This window comes from Benincasa hispida, chromosome 1 (assembly GCF_027475165.1).
Source record: "Benincasa hispida cultivar pf3 chromosome 1, pf3_genome.v1.1, whole genome shotgun sequence".
NCBI lineage: Eukaryota > Viridiplantae > Streptophyta > Magnoliopsida > Cucurbitales > Cucurbitaceae > Benincasa > Benincasa hispida.
In genome coordinates this window covers 57,815,683-57,835,226 of record NC_143478.1, presented here as the reverse complement: position 1 = coordinate 57,835,226, position 19,544 = coordinate 57,815,683, and the positions used below count along the sequence as shown (strand labels likewise).

Here is a 19,544-nt window from a genome sequence, read left to right as displayed (position 1 = left end):
AATTACAATTATAGAAAAAAAATGATAAAAAATGATGAATGTTATAACTGGCCCATAAATGTACTTTGCGAGCATTGGCTTAATAGGTATTCCTGGAACCATTGATAAAGACGATGATGAGAATTCAATCCCTTTGCTCATAAGAGAAGGAACAATCAGATCCTGCTTTGAAGAAGAAGAAAGCAATTGACTTAAATCAACTCCCATGACACACAATGACAACACATCATTATTCTTTTTCTCAACCTCACATCATTACTTTTTAGTTAAAAGAAAAAAACAATTGCTTCTCTCACTCATAATTACCGTACTTGCAAGGATTTTATAGCTGATTAAACCAGCTAACAAACATGTGAAAAAGAAAACTGATGGAAACGAAGAAAGAGAAAAACAGAAAGAAATCTACAGAAATTCTACAATTCCAAAAACATAAATGAACAATTAGTCAATTATGAGTTTGGGAAAAAAATTGTATGAAAATCAATCAGACTCTTTTATTGTCCGAGAATAAGAATAAAAGACAGTTGTATTGTCCTCATGCAGGGCTTATCTAAACTTCGATTTCTTGTATTTCTTTAGAATGTTTCTTGTTTAAATTGGGTAATTCTTTGTTTACCTTTGGTTCGATGTAATTTCCTTTTCATCTTAGGTTCTACAGCCCTCTTTGAGCATTCCTTGAGTTCATCAAGTCCTCAATTGGCATCAGGCAAGAGATTATGCTAAAAATCAAATGGAAGAGAGGGATAAGAGAGGACGTTATTGGCGTGGTGCAACTGGAGAGTCTCAAAGAAAAGAATAATGGGATAAGGAAATGAACGTCAACATGGAGCAGTTAGAGAAAAGAAGAGGTAAGGAGGCTGAAGTATGAAAGAGAAGAAAGGAAATGGAGGCTGCCAACTGGCCTTCAAACATTACCTAGAGTTAGGGCATGTAGAAATCGTTCTCAAACATTTTTTTAATTATTCAAAATCAATTTTGATGGAATGAAAATTGTGTTAAGAAGTGTAAAAAATCAAACATTAAAATGATAATACATAATTATTTTTAATATATCACTTACAAGCAAGTCATTTTTGCTCAAATTACTATTTTTCAAATCACTCTCAAACATGCCCCTTAAAGATTAGAAGAGAGGAGAATTGTGGGCTGCCAGTTGGCTGGCCTAGGAAATGGGTATGCCAGGGGTTGGTGGTTGGGAGAGTGGGGGCAAGGCCATTGGGCCAATTGGGGCAGGGAGAGGAGAGTTGGGGGGCAAGGATAGAGCTTATTTGTTTGTTTTAATTTTTTTTTTTTCAAAGAAAACAAAACTTTTCATTGATAAAATGAAAAGAGATTAATGCTCAAAGATACAATAACCTTCAAGAGGATAGAGAAAATGCGAAAAATAAAAGGAGAAAAAATACTATTGAGATACAAAGAGGAGAAGACATCGAAAGACAAAACTCTTAAAACCTAACAAACCAACACTAAATAGGAAAGCAAAACTAGAGAGCACATAAACTAAAAACCCAAAGCCAACAAAAGTCCAATGTGCCGATGAGGAAAGAAGTCCAATAAGAAAGTGTGAGGATCAAACCACAAAACACGATGCTAGGAGGATCTAATGGAGAAATATCACAATATCTAAGGTGAAAATTACCATTAGTCTTATCTTTAACTTCAATTTCAGTTGGGAGAAAACCACACAAATTTCTTTTAACTTCAATAGGAGCTTCAAAGCAATCCAAGTACAGAGTTTGAGAAGAAATACTAACCAGACCCCTAAGGTTTTCTCCAATGGCTTCAAAAGTAGGAGGCCAAAAGGCAAAGGTAAATTTTCTATTGAAAGCCAACCTCCATAACTCACAATGAGAATGTGCTTTATAAGACCAATTTTCAGCCTTCAAATGAAAGGATCCAATTTCTCGCCATTTTCCATATCCATATCGGCAAAACAATCACCGAGTTTTAATAATGTCTCATCAACCATGAAAGGATTGATTAGAACTTTAGACTGAAAATAATCTTCCTGAGCAATATGAATATCTTTTCAAGAATAGAAGACAAACAAACGAGAAACAACAAACAAATTGTTGAAGTTCATTATCAACACTTCCTTGTCTTTTCTAACACAATAATAAGAATCAAAGTCAATCAACTGAGAAACGACCTGAAATTTTCTAGCCACCTTCAAATCATATGAGAAAGTTGGAGCTAAAGGCTCCCCAAAATCAGACTCACCAACACCAAACCAAGGGGAGGACAATAAACAAGACTCCACTTTACCCAAAAAGTCTCTAATCATTTTTCAGAAAACCATCCAACCTTTCTTCAAGAAACTAGCCAAAACACGTAGATTTTCCTACCACCAGTAGGCGGCCAAATAGCACAGTCGAAAAATCTTTCATTGAATGATTTGAGCTTAACCAAACGAATGAATCCAGAGTCATCCCAATCCTTTTTGGAGAAGAAAACATGAAGCGGATCTTGTAACAACTCTACCAAAGATAATTCAAACCAACGCAAATGAGTGATTGAAAGGTAAATCTTCTGAGTTCTGATTAATACTTGAATTCTCAATAGAAAACAAGTTCTTCTCATACTTTATCCAAAAATAAGAGTTTCTAATGCAACAACTCATTGCCTCCAAATTGTCCAAAGCACGGACTGAGAGGGCTGAAAGGGATGGGAAAATCTTAGGACAAAAGATGTACAACAAAGGTGGAAGAGGCAATGGGAGGTTAGAGTTGATAGAGGAGAAGTCGGGGGGAAGAAAATGGAGGCAAGGCTATAGAGGCTGATGAATGGAAGCAGCAAGGGTTTCGGGTAGAGAGAAGAAAAGAAAAGAGAGAAAAAATGGGGTTAAAAAGTTTGGGTTTTGGGGAGAAAAACCAGAAGTGGCGGCCGAGGAAGGCGACAGAAGCCTGAGGATGGTCGACAGAGATCGGAGGCGACTCGACGATGGTCAGAGAAGACTAAGACATAAACCCGAGGGAAGCTGACGAACGCAGTAAGGTGGGGGAGGGAGAAAGAGTGGGTTACGGAGAATGGAGCACGAGAAGACCGAGGGTAGCAACAGAAGGTCAAGGATGGACGACGGTGATCGGAGACGACAGCAAACAGAGAAGTTGGAGGGTGGAAGACGAAACGGATAGGGTTATTTATTTCTTTTAATTAAGCTTAGTTGAATTTGGTTTTTTTTTTTTTTTTTTCATTTTAATTGAACATCAATCCACCAATCAAACCAAACATGTGAGAAGGAAATTTGATTGAATAAATGAAAAGAAACTTTTATATTTTCCTTTTAAAAGAGACTATTTTATGGGTTATTTAGATTTAGCAAAATAGAAGGGGCCGAGGAAGAAAGACCAAAAGAGCAACTTTGGGAGGAGACCACATCTTTATGTCTCTAGGGTTTTTGATCTAATCAACTTTGCAATTATTCCCTTTCTATGTTGTCGGCCGGTTGGGAATCTTTCTTCCCCTTGACCTCTTACCTTCCTCCATGAGAACTGTCGTAGCTTCTTTTGGAAAAACTAATTTCACTCTTATTTAGTAGTAAATAAGAATGAGCAACACAAATTCTTACTCTCTTACCAGATACAAAATAAATAAATAAGAAAATGAATAAGCAATGCGAAGCCTTTTAGCTGTATTTCCTCTCTTCAGTTCACGTTCTTAACAAGTTCACTCTGTTTCTCCTATTCTTCTTTATTCATGCAGCAAAGCGAAAAGCACAATGACGAACTTAACAACACACAAGTAGTGACTTACAAAATTTGGAAGCAGATTGTATGCATCTAGTACAGTAGCTGAAAAGTTCTACAAAAAAACAAAAGTCAAGAGATCACCATGACAACATCAAATGAAGTCAATCCCTTGTAAAATACATAAAATAGAAAGCACAACCCTTTAAAAGAGATTTTTAGAACTCAAGGACACAGATGTACAACCTATAGACAGATCCTATTTAAGTAAGGACGTAACCCTTTAAAAAAGATAAAATGTCATTACAGAAAAATATAACTTGAACCTGAAGCTTCTCCTTTAAATTCTCCACCATTCCTTCCTTGAAAATGTTGAGCGACGAAGTTATGAAAACAGCTTGGGCCAGAGCATGAAGAACAGTTTTCGACATGGCTCCTATACGTAAGTTACGAACCTGAACAGAAGACAAAGATAGAAAATGAAAACCTCTAGATAAAATGATAAAATATTTCTGAAAAAAAACATAGACATTGTAATGGAAGATAATCAAAAGATATAAGTAGAATGCCGTTGGCAAAAGTTCAAGAATTTTCAATACTTGACCAGTTAAAAGTACTATATATACATATATATAAGAAACTGAGTACGTCCCATTATTATTTCAGGGGAAAAAAAGTACTTCCCATTAAGAATGTGAGAAGATCAACGAGAGGATAACGAAGACCACATCTTTATAAGAAGGTTTTCTTTCCAAGAAGCAAGGCACTTGTGGACCTTCCCAATGATTGGAGACTAAAAAGAGATGGTCCTCAGATTGTGACCAAGAGGGAGCCTAAACAGGAAGAAGGCGTGCACTCACCTCACAATGCACAAAAGCTGCCGAAGAGCTCAACTTAGAAGGATCACAATTGATACGGTTGAAAATAGGGTTATTAACCTAGGGGCATTTATGTAATTGTGTAAGACCCCTAGGGTTTCCTACTGTCTATTTATACAGTGTGTCCCTGTGTGTTCAATATATCAGATTTAAAATAGAATAAGAAAAGTCTTTATATCGTGGTTTTTCTCCCTGTACTAGGGTTTCTACGTAACCTTGTGTTCTTCTCTTCTCTATTTTTTAATTTTTAACATGGTATCAAAGCATGGTGACAAAACCCTAGCTGTTATGGAAGAAAATCAACCCCAATCTTCTTCTGCTGATGGATATTCGAATTTTGACATGAAAACGGCGATCCGAGCGGCTGTAAAAGAATGTTTTCAGGATGCCCTACCGGAGTTAATTTCTACTGTCCAGTTGCAATCATCGGAAAGTCGGCATCAATGGGAACCATCACGTCAGATTGCGCCAATCGAGTCTCTCCATGCAGAAACAAGCCGAGGCTGTAAAGAACAGACGACCTACGATTGGAGCTGTCATGATCAGGGTAGATTCAGCAGCCTCGGACGCGAAGAGCAGGTTGGCCGCGAAGAACAGATGACCTTCGACCGAAGCTATCACAATCGGGGAAGAATCGGGAGCATCGGACGCGAAGAGCATGGTTATCGGTCCGATCTGAACAGGTTTGGTGCCGGTCTGGAGCAAACCCAAGTTTCCGCACCGTTGTCTCACAATCCCAACCAGCCCGACCCGAGTATGACCCGCGTGCTTCCCGACCCGCGTGATTCCTTCACAGCCCGACCTGACCAGACCGACCCGAGCTCTTCCTTCACAGCCCAACCCGAGGGTCCTTCCATGGTCAACAGCAGAGGTTTTGACCAGCTTAAGCGACTAGCACCTGTTCCAACCACTTGTAATTCAACTCGTTATCCAGACGATGTGAGACAACGGTTGGCTTACCTACAACAGCAGATTTCTGATTTGGATACGATGTTCGGTGCAAATCCTCAACCAGTTTATTCAGGAAATCCGGTAAACTCATTGCCTATTGTGCCTAATGTTTCATACTTATCTGGTTCGATGGGTAATTCTGCAGGATTTATCGTAGGGGAAAAATTAAATGGGCAAAACTATTTTTCCTGGTCCCAATCAATCTGGATGGCCTTGGAAGAGCGTCACAAGTTTGGATATTTGACAGGGGAAATTCCAAAGCCGGCACCAGATAATCCACAAGAACGAATTTGGAAAGAGGAAGATTCGTTGTTACGGTCTGTTTTGGTGAATAGTATGGAACCCCAGATAGGAAGACCACTCTGTATACAACAGCCAAGGATATCTGGGAGGCAACGCAAGATCTATATTCTAAAAGACAGAATGCCTCTCGGCTATATACACTCCACAAACAGGTCCATGAGTGCAAACAAGGGTCCATGGATGTTACTTCTTATTTTAACAAACTGTTAATTCTGTGGTAGGAAATGGAATTGTGTAGAGAGATTGTCTGGAATTGTCCACAGGATGGAGCCCAATATTTGAAGATTGAGGAAGCAGATCGTGTCTATATGTTTTTGGTTGGATAAAACCCAAAGTTTGATGGTGTCCGTAATCGGATATTAGGCCAGCGCCCGACTCCTTCACTTAGAGAAGTCTGTTCTGAAGTACGGTTGGAAGAGGATCGGTCATGTGCCATGAATAATACCATTCCTACTACTGATGTAGCCGCCTTCGTCGCGAAGCCGTCCGGTACTGATGGTGATAAAAAATCTCCACCTGTTTGTGAACACTGTAAGAAGCTGTGGCATACAAAGGACCAATGTTGGAAATTACACGAGAAGCCCCCAAATAGCAGGCGACGATAGTCTCATGACAAATCTAATCCTAGTCGTGCCCTGGTAAGTGGCTCAGTAGATGAACCAACTCAGAAGCAATCTTCTGGTGACAATACACATAGCTCGAGTACGATTGGGGTGAGTGCAATTGCACAGTCAGGTAATTTCCCTTCTTTTGGCCTGATTAGTATAAATGGTAAAAAACCATGGATTGTGGATTCAGGAGCTATTGATCATCTTACAAGTTCCTCAGAGTTATTTATGTCATATAATCCAAGTGCCGGTAATGAGCGTATTCGAATTACAGATGGGTCATTTGCCCCGGTTGCAGGGAAGGGCAATATCTCTCCATTTAATGGTTTAATTCTACGTGATACCTTACATATGCCTAAAATATCATATAATTTGTTATCTGTCAGTAAAATAACAAGAGATTTGAAGTGTAAGGCGATTTTCTCACCAGATTCCGTTTTGTTTCAAGATCTGAAATCGGGGATGACGATTGGCACTGCCCGGCACGATAGGGGACTATACTTCCTTTCTGACGAAGCTTCCTCTAGGAATGATCACCAATTTGGGTTTATGTCTTTAAATTTCTCTGTTTCTGAACATGATGTTATGTTATGGCATTTTCGCTTAGGACATCCGAATTTTCAATATATGAAGTATTTATTTCCTCATTTATTTCGTAATGCTAGTACTTCTTCTTTTAATTGTGATGTGTGTATTCATGCCAAGCAACATCGGGTTTTTTTTCGTTCTTAGCCTTACAAACCCTCGAGTCCGTTTTCTCTTGTTCATAGTGATGTCTGGGGTCCCTCACCGGTTATTACTTCCACTAGTAAACGATGGTTTGTCACGTTTATAGATGATCACACCCGTCTCACCTGGATTTTCCTTTTTACTGATAAATTTGAAGTGTTCTCTGTTTTCCAACAATTTTACACAACTGTTGAAACTCAATTTCAAACAAAGATTGGGATTTTAAGAAGTGATAATGGGCGAGAATTTTTTAATGCTTCTTTCAGAGAGTTTCTTGTTTCTAAAGGTATTGTTCACCAGAGCTCGTGTGCTTACACTCCGCAACAAAATGGAGTAGCTGAGCGTAAAAATCGGCATCTGGTTGAAGTAGCCCGATCTCTTATGTTATCCACCAATCTTCCGTCGTACCTCTGGGGAGATGCAGTTCTCACCGCTGCTCATCTCATTAATCGGATGCCATCCCGTATTCTTAATCTTCACTCCTTTAGAATTGTTTAAAGAGTCCTTTCATACTACTCGATTTATTTTTTATGTTTCTCTTCGGGTTTTTGGTTGTGTTGCTTTTGTTCACTCCCATGGTTTAAACCGTACGAAATTTACTCCTCGTGCTCAGAAGTGTGTCTTTGTTAGATATCCACTCCATCAACGTGGATATAAATGCTATCACCCGTCATCTAGAAAGTACTATGTCTCCATGGATGTCACCTTTCTCGAGGATCAATCGTTTTTCCTTGTTAGTCATCTTCAGGGGGGGAACGTAAATGAAGAGACTAACTGGTCATCTTATGCTATTCCTTTAGAGTCAGCATCCATTCAAACCTTGTCTAACCCTAGTCCTGAGCATGATAGTTTGGTCCTTCCTACCAATCAAGTTCCTTGGAAAGAACGTGATGCATCACTTGATCTTCCCATAGCCCTGAGGAAAGGTACTCGTTCATGTACTAAATACCCTATGCATAGTTACATGACGTATAGTAATCTAGTATCCAAGTTCAAGGCATTTACTACTAGCTTGGACACTGAGGTGGTTCCAGATAACATAAGTGTTGCAATGAAAAAACCAGAATGGCAGTCTGTTGTTATGGAAGAAATAAGAGCTCTGAAAAAAAATAGAACCTGGGAACCGGTGACTTTGCCTGAAGGACACAAGACAGTTGGATGTAAATGGGTATTTACTATAAAGTTCAAGTCAGATGGGACAATTGACCGGTACAAGGCTAGACTCGTTGCAAGAAGCTTTACTCAAACCTATGAAGTAGATTATTCTGAGACTTTTTCACCTGTGGCTAAACTTAACACGATCCGAGTACTTTTGTCAGTTGCTATGAATAAAGATTGGCCTCTACACCAACTTGATGTTAAAAATGTGTTTTTGAATGGGGAACTTGAGGAGGAAGTCTATATGAGTCCCCCTCCCGGGTTCGAGAGTCAATTCAAAAATAAGGTGTGTAGATTGCGAAAGTCACTATACGGATTGAAACAGTCTCCAAGGGCCTGGTTTGACAGGTACACAACGTTTGTGAAAGCACAGGGGTATGTTCAAGGGCATTCCAATCACACTCTGTTTATAAAAAGATCAACATCAGGGAAGATAGTTGTTCTTATTGTGTACATTGATGACATTGTTTTATCTGGGGATGATGATGTCGAGGTCACGAGACTAAAAACAGAGATGGCTAGAGAGTTTGAAATTAAAGACCTCGGGAAGCTAAGATACTTTCTGGGAATGGAAGTGGCTCGCTCAAAAGAGGGTATATCAGTTTCTCAACAAAAATATACTCTGGACTTGCTAAAAGAAACAAGTATGACTGGGTGTAAACCTGTTGACACACCAATAGAATACAATGCGAAACTCGGTGATAAGAATGATAGAATTCCTGTCAATAAAGAAAGGTATCAGCGGTTAGTTGGGAAGTTAATATACTTGTCTCACACAAGACCAGATATATCTCTTATGCAGTAAGTGTTGCAAGTTAGTTTATGCAAGCTCCTTGTGAAGATCATATGATAGCAGTTGAACGTATTCTTCGGTATCTGAAAGGAACTCCTGGTAAAGGCCTAATGTTTAGAAAAACCGATAAACGATCTGTTGAAGCTTACACTGATTCTGACTTGGTAGGGTCTGTTGTTGATAGAAAATCTATGTCTGGGTATTGTACGTTTGTCTGGGGAGATCTAGTCACCTGGAGAAGTAAAAAACAAGGAGTTGTTGCTAGAAGTAGTGCTGAGGCTGAGTATCGGGTCGTGAGTCTAGAGATTTGTGAAGAAATCTGGTTGAAGAAAGTATTATCAGATCTCCAGCAAGATTATGAGCTTCCAATGAAATTGTTTTGTGATAATAAAGTTGTCATCAGTAATGCAAACAACCCAGTTCAACAAGACAGAACTAAACACGTAGAGATAGACAGACACTACATTAAGAAGAGATTGGACAATGAAAACATATGCATTCCTTATATTCCTTCAAACCAACAAGTTGTTGATGTTCTTACAAAAGGGTTACTGAGACAAAATTTTAATTATTGTGTAAGCAAGTTGGGCTTTGTCGATATTTATGCTCCAACTTGAGGGGGAGTGTTGAAAATAGGGTTATTAACCTAGGGGCATTTATGTAATTGTGTAAGACCCCTAGGGTTTCCTACTGTCTATTTAAACAGTGTGTCCCTGTGTGTTCAATGTATCAGATTTAAAACCGAATAAGAAAAATCTTTATATCGTGGTTTTTCTCCCTGTACTAGGGTTTCCACGTAACCTTGTGTATCTCTTCTCTATTCTTTAATTTTTAACAGATACCAATAACCAAACTCTTCGCTCTGTTATTCTCAAGGCCAGGCATCGCTTCATAGTTCTAGTAATAGTACATTTTATAAAAATTCTACTATTATGAATGTTTGTGTGAATATTAATGATCAAATATTTGAACTTTATCGTCTTTGTAGATTTGTGAATAATATAGTTGCATTTAGATTAAACTATCAATCATTTACCTCGTAATTATTATTTTATTTTTTAATACTTTTTATTAAGGGAATGAAAAGAGACTAATGCTCAAAATACAAGGATGATCAAAGACAGGAAGAAATGAACAGATAAATACAACTGAAAAACCGAAAGTCAAAACAAAGAGTTACAAAAGAAAGATGACAGCATTGCAGCCATTATAAATATCCTGAATTGAGAACCCTTTAAAATTCTTGTAAGGGGAACACAGACCAAGAAGAAGACTTGAGACAAGTCAAATCAAAACAAGCATAAGGAGCTTAAGCAGAATTCTGAAAGATACACTGGTTTCTTTCCAACCAAAGCTTAGAAAGAATGGCCTTCTCAGTATTAACCCAAATTAAAAATGCTTTTGAATTCCACCTAATGGCAAAGAAGCTGAAGCACATTTGCTTTCCAAGAATCAGCAAAAACCCAAGGAATGGAAAAGGCTTCAATTGAGAGATTCTCCTTCCCTGAAAGTTAAGGGCACACCGAAGGCAAGAGACATTTTGAAATAACACTTTGATAAACCAAATGCCCTTTGAGAGCATCTCCTTCCACAACTAGCTTGTTAAGAAAATTATCAAATCGTAGATATTGTTAGATATCCTTTCCTTTTATACCAGTTTCTGTAGTTGGATTTTCTCTCGTATTATCTTTACCCATTATTGGGCCATTTTTTATAATAAAAAAATATATTCTCCAAAAATAACATGGTATCAGAGTCCATAAAGCCCAAACCGATATTCGTTCTAAAGAAAAAAAAAAAAAAAGGATCAAATCCAAGAATGATAAATCCAAAGAGGCACCATTTGAGGGGGCATGTTGAGGATCCACCACGTTGGAAACATGGAAGATTTTATAACTTTTATAGGGTACAAGGTTCACTCTTCACATTGCCAATTGGTTTTTAGATAGAACCCCATGTTATCTAACAAGGTATCCAAGCCCTAATGGTTAGCAACCCCAACCATAAAACACCCTAGTCGTCAGTCGTCATCTTTGTCAAAACAATCTCCCTCCGATGGCGATTCCTTCTTCTAGTTTCACCTCCGTCGATTTTCAACGTTACTTCTTAGGCTTGTTTGCCTCAATTCCAATTGTTCACTCAATAAAAATCGAGTACAACACAACAACTTTGTTCCGCCACCGCGATTTCAATCGATCATTGCCCATTTGCTCATCATCTGCCACCTTCAATCATGTCTATGGGGTTGCTTCATGCTTTCGGTCTCCATTTTTTCTAAATGCTTCAATCTCACTTTTTCCTTCATGGGTCTCAAATTTCTTCATCTTCCTAGGTCTCATCAGTCTTCTTTTCCATTGTTGGCATGATCTAAGTCTCGTCGCTGCCGGTGTTGTTCGGGTCTTCTCAACACCTCCAATAGTGATTGCTTTTGATACATTCTCTCAATCTTTGCCACTACCAATACTCCACCATTGTCTCACTATGACAACTATGCAACATTATGGATAACAGATTTTGGAGCATCAGATCACATGAATGGTACCTCCAAAGTCAAGCAAACCATACAATCTTCTACAAATACTCTAAGAATAACAAAACTACTATTTTAATTGTTTATGTTGTTGATTGATGTTATGAACAAACTTGCAAGTGAGTTTCAAATCAAAGACTTGGGAGTCTTAAAATATTTCTTAGGGATGGAGTTTGCAAGATCTAAAAAGATATTTTTTTGTTAATCAAAGGAAATATGTTATTGACTTACTTCAAGAAATAGGCTTACTTGGCAATCAGAGAACAAATACTCTTGTCAAACGAATCTAAAATTACAAGCAGCAAATTATGGAGAAAGATATATGACAAAGACTTGTAGGTAAGGTTGATCTTTTTATCTCACACATGTCCAGATATAACATTTGGAGTAGTATGATGAGTCAATTTATGCACTCATCTAGACCCATTCATTTTGAAGTTGTGTACAAAATCTTGAGATATATGAAGGAACTCCAGGTTAAGGTATATTATTTCAAAAACATGACCATTTTCAAGTGAAAGTGTACACTAATGAGGAAGTACTACTGATAGAAGATTTACTTCTAAATATAGTTCTTTTGTTGGAGGAAATTTAGTTGCATGGCTAGAAAAAACAAAATGTAGTAGCCAGAAGTAGGGCTGAAGCAAAATTTATAGCCTTAGCCCAAAAAATTTGTGAAAGTATATGATTAACAAGATTCTTGAGGAACTAAAATTGTCTTGAAAGATATTACACTAGTTTATTGTGATAACAAGGCTACCATTGCTATAACTCGTAATCCAATTCTACATGATATGACAAAACATATCTAAGTTTGTCAAATTATAATTTACAGCTATTTTTTTGTGTATTTTACTTCCTTATTTGTAATTAGCTCTTAATTGGTCATTGTTTCCTTGTATATTTTTTCCTTCCAAAACTTGCTTTCCTTGTAATCTCTATTTAAGATTAGTCTTCTACCTATTCTTATTAATTAAGAAAGAATTATCTTCTTTTGAGAATTTTCTTCAATTGAGATGGTATCAGAGCCTTGAGGAAGAATTATCTTCTTCAGAATTGAGAAGTTTCTTCTATTGAGATGGTATCAGAGCCTTGAGGCTTTATTTCCAGTTGGCCTTCACTGTCGATTAGGTTTATTCCTTTCTTCCATTTGTGAACATTTTCTTCTCACCCATTGAACACAGTGGGTATATTTGCTTTATTGGAGGCTTCCTTGGTATGAACCCATTTCATCTTCTAATCTGAAAAATTCTTTCTGGGTTTCAATTAATCTAAATTTTTGAGGTTTCAAAACGATGAAACCAGGACTTTCATCTTTGATATGGTTGAAGGCAGCAGCCTTATTCTCTCTATTTCTATTTCTTAGATTCTAGGGCTTCAGATCGTTATCGTTTCAATTCTTATATGCTTATTTAGTTTCTCTCTTGGTTTCACTTGCTTCTCTTCCATCTATCAATCTTCCCCTGCTTTTCCAATTTGGTTCATAATTATTTTTCGTCCATTTTTGTATTTCGTTCAATATCTTCCTTCATTATGTGGGTTGTACCATAGGGATGATCCTTAAAGTGAAATTTGTGAAGGTTTATTTGTTGGAGTTTGGCCTAGTTCACCTGATAGATTGGCTCCTTGTAATCCTGCCATTGTTGATTGTACTTGTACCTGTGAATTGCAAGGTGATTGGAAGTTTCTGGTGTAGGTAGGTTATTTGTGTGTTCCAACTTGGGATACACGCTCTCCTCAGCCTCAAGAAATCGAATCGGCCGTTCGGTGGATTTGTAGAAAAAGAGAGCAGAAGAAGCCAGTGTTCATCCACTGTGCTTATGGTCACGGAAGACGTGTTGTGGTTACGTGTGTAGCATTAGTGGCTCTTGGAGAGGCAGAGGATTCGAAAGATGCAATGATTAGCCTAGGAGATAAAAGAAGAGAAATCTCCAATAATAAAATCAAAGTCTTTATTATGAATCAAAAGTTGCCAATACAAGAAGACAATCTCTCTATTTATAGAGAATTGGAAAGTAAACTAATCCTAAACGTAATTAATCAAAGAAACTAATCCTAATCCTAATTAGTCAAAGAAACTAATCATCATCCTAATAAACCAAGGAAACTAATCCTAATTCTAATCAATCATGGAAACTAATTCTAATCCTAATCAATTAAGGATTTGACCATAATACCCTAACTTATTCTAATCCTACTACATCATGCAGAGAAGATGATAAAGGAAAAACGACCTTGCATCCAGATGAATTCTTCTCATCGCAAAGCCTTTGTATTGGAAGCTTCCTTGGAGGCTGCAGCTTTTTTCATTTGTGTTGCATCCCATTCATGGGTATTTATTTCTGTGTCATTTGTGGGTAAATTGCAGAATTATTATTATTATTTTTTGTCTGTGGGTTTCTTTTGCCATTCACACATCTGGGTATTTGAGTTTCAGTAAGCTGGAAGCTCTCTTTATCCAATGGGTACTTTTTTCCTTTGTGAAACCCATTTTTTGTGTTGTGACCTAGTCCTCAAATCAACACTATGTCAGACTCCACCAAAGTCCTCAAAGAAGCTCTGCCGTAGGAAACCAATAAAAGTACAGCCATGCAAAATATTCATCCTAGCTAGTTCTCGGTTGGACGGGAAAAATATTCTCAAATGGCCTCAACTTGTCCGAACCTTTCTAAAAGGCAAAGGAAAGTTGGATCATATAATTGGGACAGGACCCAAATTGGGTGACCCAAAGTTTGATGCATGGGATGAAGACGACTCAATGATAATGTACTGGCTGTGGAATTCAATGACACCTACAGTTAGTGATACATGCATGTTTCTTTCAATTGCCAAAGATATATGGGAAACAATGAAGGAAACTTATTCAAAAGTGAAGGATGATGCACAAATATATACATTAAGACTCGTATTTTAGGAATAAAACAAGGGAGTTAAACAATGACAGAATATTCAACTATTCTTCAAAGCTTGTGGCAAGAGTTGGATCATTACCAATGTGTTGAAATGAAATGCACTGAAGAGGTGGCTTTTTAAAAAAAAAATGATTGAAAAAGATCGAATTTACACGTTTCTTGCAGATCTTAATGTTGAATTTGATGCTATTCGAATAAAAATTTTGGGAAAAGATCTTTCATCTCTAAATGAGACTATTGGAATTGTTAGAAGTGAAGAATCCCGTCGCAATACTATGCTGGAATCATAAGCACAAGGACCTGCCATGAAGGTAGGAGGTATATCAATGATCAAACCGCCCATGCTGAATCTAATAATTAGGAAGGAGGAAAACCAGGAAATAAGGATCAAGTGGTGTGCACTTATTGCAAAAAAACCGAGGCATACTAAGGATAAATGTTGGAAGTTGCATGGCAAACCTACCAATTGTCAGAATTCAAATCCAAAAAATGGGCCAAATAAAGGTTACATGAATAAAGGGCCTGGACAAAGCTCATATTTCAACAACTCAGAAAAGCGAAGGGAATGAAAAGCCATTTGAAAGAGGAGAGCTTAACTCCAAGGAGATTGAAAAATTAAGAAGTCTCTTAGAAACCTCGCAAAAAACTCCTAGTCAAGGTACATGTTCAATAGCCTTTTCAGGTACAATTTCTCAGCCTAAACTCTCTGCTTGGATTATTGATTATGGTGCAACTGACCATATGACAAATAGTACCCATAATTTTATAACCTATAGCCTCTGCCCAAGCCGTAAGAAAATATTTAAAGCAGATGGAACCTTAGTAACAGTGGCTGGACAAGGAGACATCAAGTTAAATTCAAACAATACTTAAAAGAATGTGCTCCACATACCACGTTTGACTGTTGACTTAATATCAGTAAAGAATTTGATCAAAGACTTGGGATGCAATGTAACTTTTTCTCATTCTTCTTGTATTTTTCAGGACCAGGGCAATGGGAAGATGATTTAAAGAATATAATGGACTTTACTACCTTGATGAACCTACTGGTCAAAACAGTGTTGGGAAAGATGCTCAAATTTCCTTCACCTCACAAGCTCAAATTTCTTCAAATCCACTTTGGTTATACCGTTACTGACTAGGACATCCATCATTTAAATCTTTTTTTTTTTATTTCGAAGGAAACAACAATTTTCATTGATATAATGAAAAGAGCAGAAGCTCAAGATACAATATTACATGAAACAAAGATTACAAGAGACCATCATTGAAATCTCTTAAAATTTTGTTTGCTGATTTGTTCCAAAAGTTCAATTTTTAATCAATTTGAATGTGATATTTGTGAGTTTGCTAAACACAAGCGTGTACCTTTCCATGGTAATACCAAAAGATTATCTGTGCCTTTCTCCCTTATTTATAGTGATGATTGGAGTCCTAATGTTCCAAATGTTTCTAAATTTTGTTGGGTCTTCATTGATGATTGTACCCAAGCTTCATGGGCGTATCTTTTGAAACAAAAGTCTAATGTGAATTCTGTTATTCAAACCTTTTTTCATATGATAAAAAATCAATTTGGAGTCCAACCCAAATGGTTCCATTCTGACAATACTAGATTACTTCAATCAGACATTAATTTCTTTCTTCAAAAACAAGGAGTCATCTGTGAGTCGTCTAGTGTATAAAGTTCACAACAAAATGGAGTTGCAGAAAGAAAAATAGGTCATATTCTTTCTGTGACTCATGCACTTCTCTTTCAAAGGAATGTCCTTAGATTCTTTTGGGGGAAAGCTATATTGACAGAAACTTAATCAATCGACTACCCTCTATTGTTCTAGATCAGAAAACTCCTAAGAATAATTTATCCAATTTTTATCTCAACTTTTGCACGACCAATAACTTGATTCCTCGACTATTTGGTTTTGTAGCCTTTGTTCATGTTCATAGTCATCAACAAGGTAAACTTGATCCAAGGGCGCTCAAATGTATTTTTGTTGGGTACTCCTCTACACAAAAGGGGTATAAATGCTATCATCCACCTTCTAAAAGGTACTTTGTCTCAGCGGGTGTTACCTTTTATGAAGATACTAGCTTCTTTGCATCACCTTTTCTTCAAGTGGAAGACATACTACTGGAAGATAAGGATTTACCCATTCCCGACCTCACATTTCCTTCATACCGATTGACATTGACTCCAAACAATCCTCACCTTTAACTCCCATAAGCATCTCATCGGAGCCATCAAACTCTCATACTGTTGCACCATTACAGGTTTAGTTGACGAGGAACAATGACAAAACTAAGCAAGTCCAAGAATCTGAACATACCTCTGGAACTGAAATTAATGAGAAAATAGTAAGTGATAAATTTGACATCATATTATCTTCTAATGATGAGTCAGATATGGATTTGCCTAAAGCTTTGAGGAAGGGAAGGCGAACTTGTACTCTATTCTTTTTCACTTCGTATCCTATGACAAACTTTCAAGCAAGCATAGAAGTTTTGTGGTTAACCTTGCTCATGCAAATATTCCAAAGACACATGCAGAAGCAGTGCAACATGAAGAATGGAAGCAAGCAATGAATCATGAAATAGAAGCCTTGAGAAAAATAAAACACGGAAGTTAGTTACAATGCCTAAAGACAAGAAGGCAGTAGGTTGTCATTGGGTATATTTGGTGAAGTATAAGGCAGATGGAACACACGAGAAGTACAAAGCACAGTTGGTTGCTAAGGGATATACTCAAACCTACAGGGGGTTGATCACCTTGAAACATTTGCACCTGTTGCCAAGATGAACACTGTACAAATACTTCCATCTCTTGCAATATATCGTGAATGGGACATGTTACACTATGATGTGAAAAATGCCTTCCTGTATGGTGACTTAAAAGAAGAAATTTATATGGAGATTCCACCCGGGTATGAGCAAACAAGAAATAAGGTTTGTAAACTAAGGCATTGAATGGATTAAAACAATCTCCTAGAGCATAGTTTGGTAGATTTTCTCAAGTTATGAGGAAGATATGCTACAAACAAAGTCAAGGAAATCATACGTTTATAAAAAATTCGGCAAGGGAGTTACAGTACTAATTGTTTAAGTTGATGATATTATTGTCACAAGAAACAATAGTAATGAACGAGATCAACTGAGAAAATGTTTGCTTAGTGAATCTGAAGTTAAAAGAACTTGGAAAGTTGAAATATTTCCTTGGAATCGAAGTTGCCTATTCTAAAAAGGAATTTTCTTATCACAGATGAATACGTAATTGACTTACTTTCTGAAACAGGGAAGCTTGGTAGCAAACCAGTGGGAACACCAATTGATCAAAATCATAGATTATGTGCAAGCGAAGAGAGTTCTCCAGTAAATAAGGAAACATACTAAGGGTTAGTTGGTAAACTAATATATCTCTCTCATACAAGGAAGTTCACCTTAAAGTAGTATATCAGATACTTCATTATTTCAAAAACTCCATTGGGAGAGGACTGCTATTTAAGAAAGGTGAGAAATTCAATCTAGAAGTACCAGTTGATGATAGAAAATCAGCCTCTGACTATTGTACTTTCCTAGGTGGAAATTTGGTTACATGGAGGAGTAAAAAGCAAAATGTAGTTGCAAGATCAAGTTCAGAAGCAGAATTTTGAGCGATGGCCTTGGGCATTTGTGAATTACTCTGGATAAAAATTATCCTAAAAAGACTTAAAGATTCCATGGGAAGGAACTATGAAATTTCATTGTGATAATAAGTCTACCATTAGTATCACTCATAATCCAGTTCAACATGATAGAACGAAGCATGTAGAAGTGGATAGACACTTTATAAAAGAGAAGTTGGATAGCGGTCTCATTTGAACCCTTTTGTGTCAACCGATAATCAAATAACAGATATCCTCACCAAATGATTGAGCAACAACAACTTTGAGAATTTAGTTAGCGAACTGGGAATGGAAAACATTCACTCACCACCTTGAGGGGGAGTGTCAGATTACAATTTACAGCTATTTTCTGTGTATTCTATTTCCTTATTTGTAAGGAGCTCTTAATTGGTAATTGCTTCCTTGTATATTTTCTCCTTCCAAAACTTGTTTTTCCTTGTAATCTCTATTAAGATTAGTCTTGTACCTATTCTTATTAATTAAGAAAGAATTATCTTCTTTAGAATGGAGAAGTTCCTTCTAGTGAGAAATTTGACAAGCACTTCATAAAAGAGAAAGTTGATGCAAGTGTTATATGCACATCTTATCTTCTGATGACAGAACAAAATTGATATGCTAACTAAAGACCTTCTGAAATGATATGCAAACTGAGGACTCTTAAAATAACAATTCGATAAACTTCTCAATAAGCTGGTTGTGAAAGACATCTACAAACCAGCTTGAGAGACAGTGTTGGATTTCCTTTATATTTTTGTAATATTAGATGTTTATTATGTGTTATTTATCGTTGATGATACTATCCTTTTCTCACATAATGATGAGAAAAAACTAGCAAACCTATTTTTAGATTATTGATTCTTTTGAGCATTCATCTGGTCTTCACATCAATCACTCCAAGTTATTAGCACGGTTTCCACATTGGCTGCTTCATATGGTTGTCAAGTTGGCACTTGGCCCTTCACATATCATGGCTTACCTTTGAATGGGAAACCATTCTCATATGCATTTTGGGAACCTGTCATTGAAAAGGTGGAAAGGCGCCTCAACAGTTGGGGTGGTACTCATATATCCAAAGGCGACAGACCTACTCTGACTCGAGCCACTCACAGCAATCTCCCTATATATTACCTATCTATTTTCAAGATCTCATCCAAGACTATTGAGCAGATTGAGAAACTATACACGAACTTTCTTTGGGATGGGCACAATGACAAAAGAGGTATCATCCACTCAGTTAACTGGCAGTCCAACTTCCTAGTACCAAGGAGGTCTTGGCTTGACCCACTTGAAGAAAAGAAATAAAGGCCTTTTGGCGAAATAGATATGAAGATACCAATTTG

The 19,544-nt window shown here is 37.2% G+C and overlaps 1 protein-coding gene and 1 pseudogene across 3 annotated transcripts in view; one reads left to right on the top strand and one right to left on the bottom strand.

Moving 5' to 3' along the window:
• The window catches only part of LIG6 (DNA LIGASE 6), a 48,168-nt gene that overhangs the window by 20,223 nt on the left and 8,401 nt on the right, over positions 1-19,544 (bottom strand). For all 3 annotated transcript variants that reach the window (XR_016525323.1, XM_039022289.2, XM_039022288.2), the window contains exons 7-9: positions 4,013-4,141; positions 3,754-3,801; positions 65-162 (exon numbers count right to left, since the gene is read on the bottom strand). Coding sequence is in view for 2 of the 3 variants with exons in the window: in XM_039022289.2 (XP_038878217.2) it covers positions 65-162; positions 3,754-3,801; positions 4,013-4,141 (275 nt within the window). In the remaining variant the exon portion in view is untranslated. The remainder of the gene's footprint in view (positions 1-64; positions 163-3,753; positions 3,802-4,012; positions 4,142-19,544) is intronic.
• LOC150038574 (uncharacterized) lies at positions 12,932-17,915 on the top strand (annotated as a pseudogene).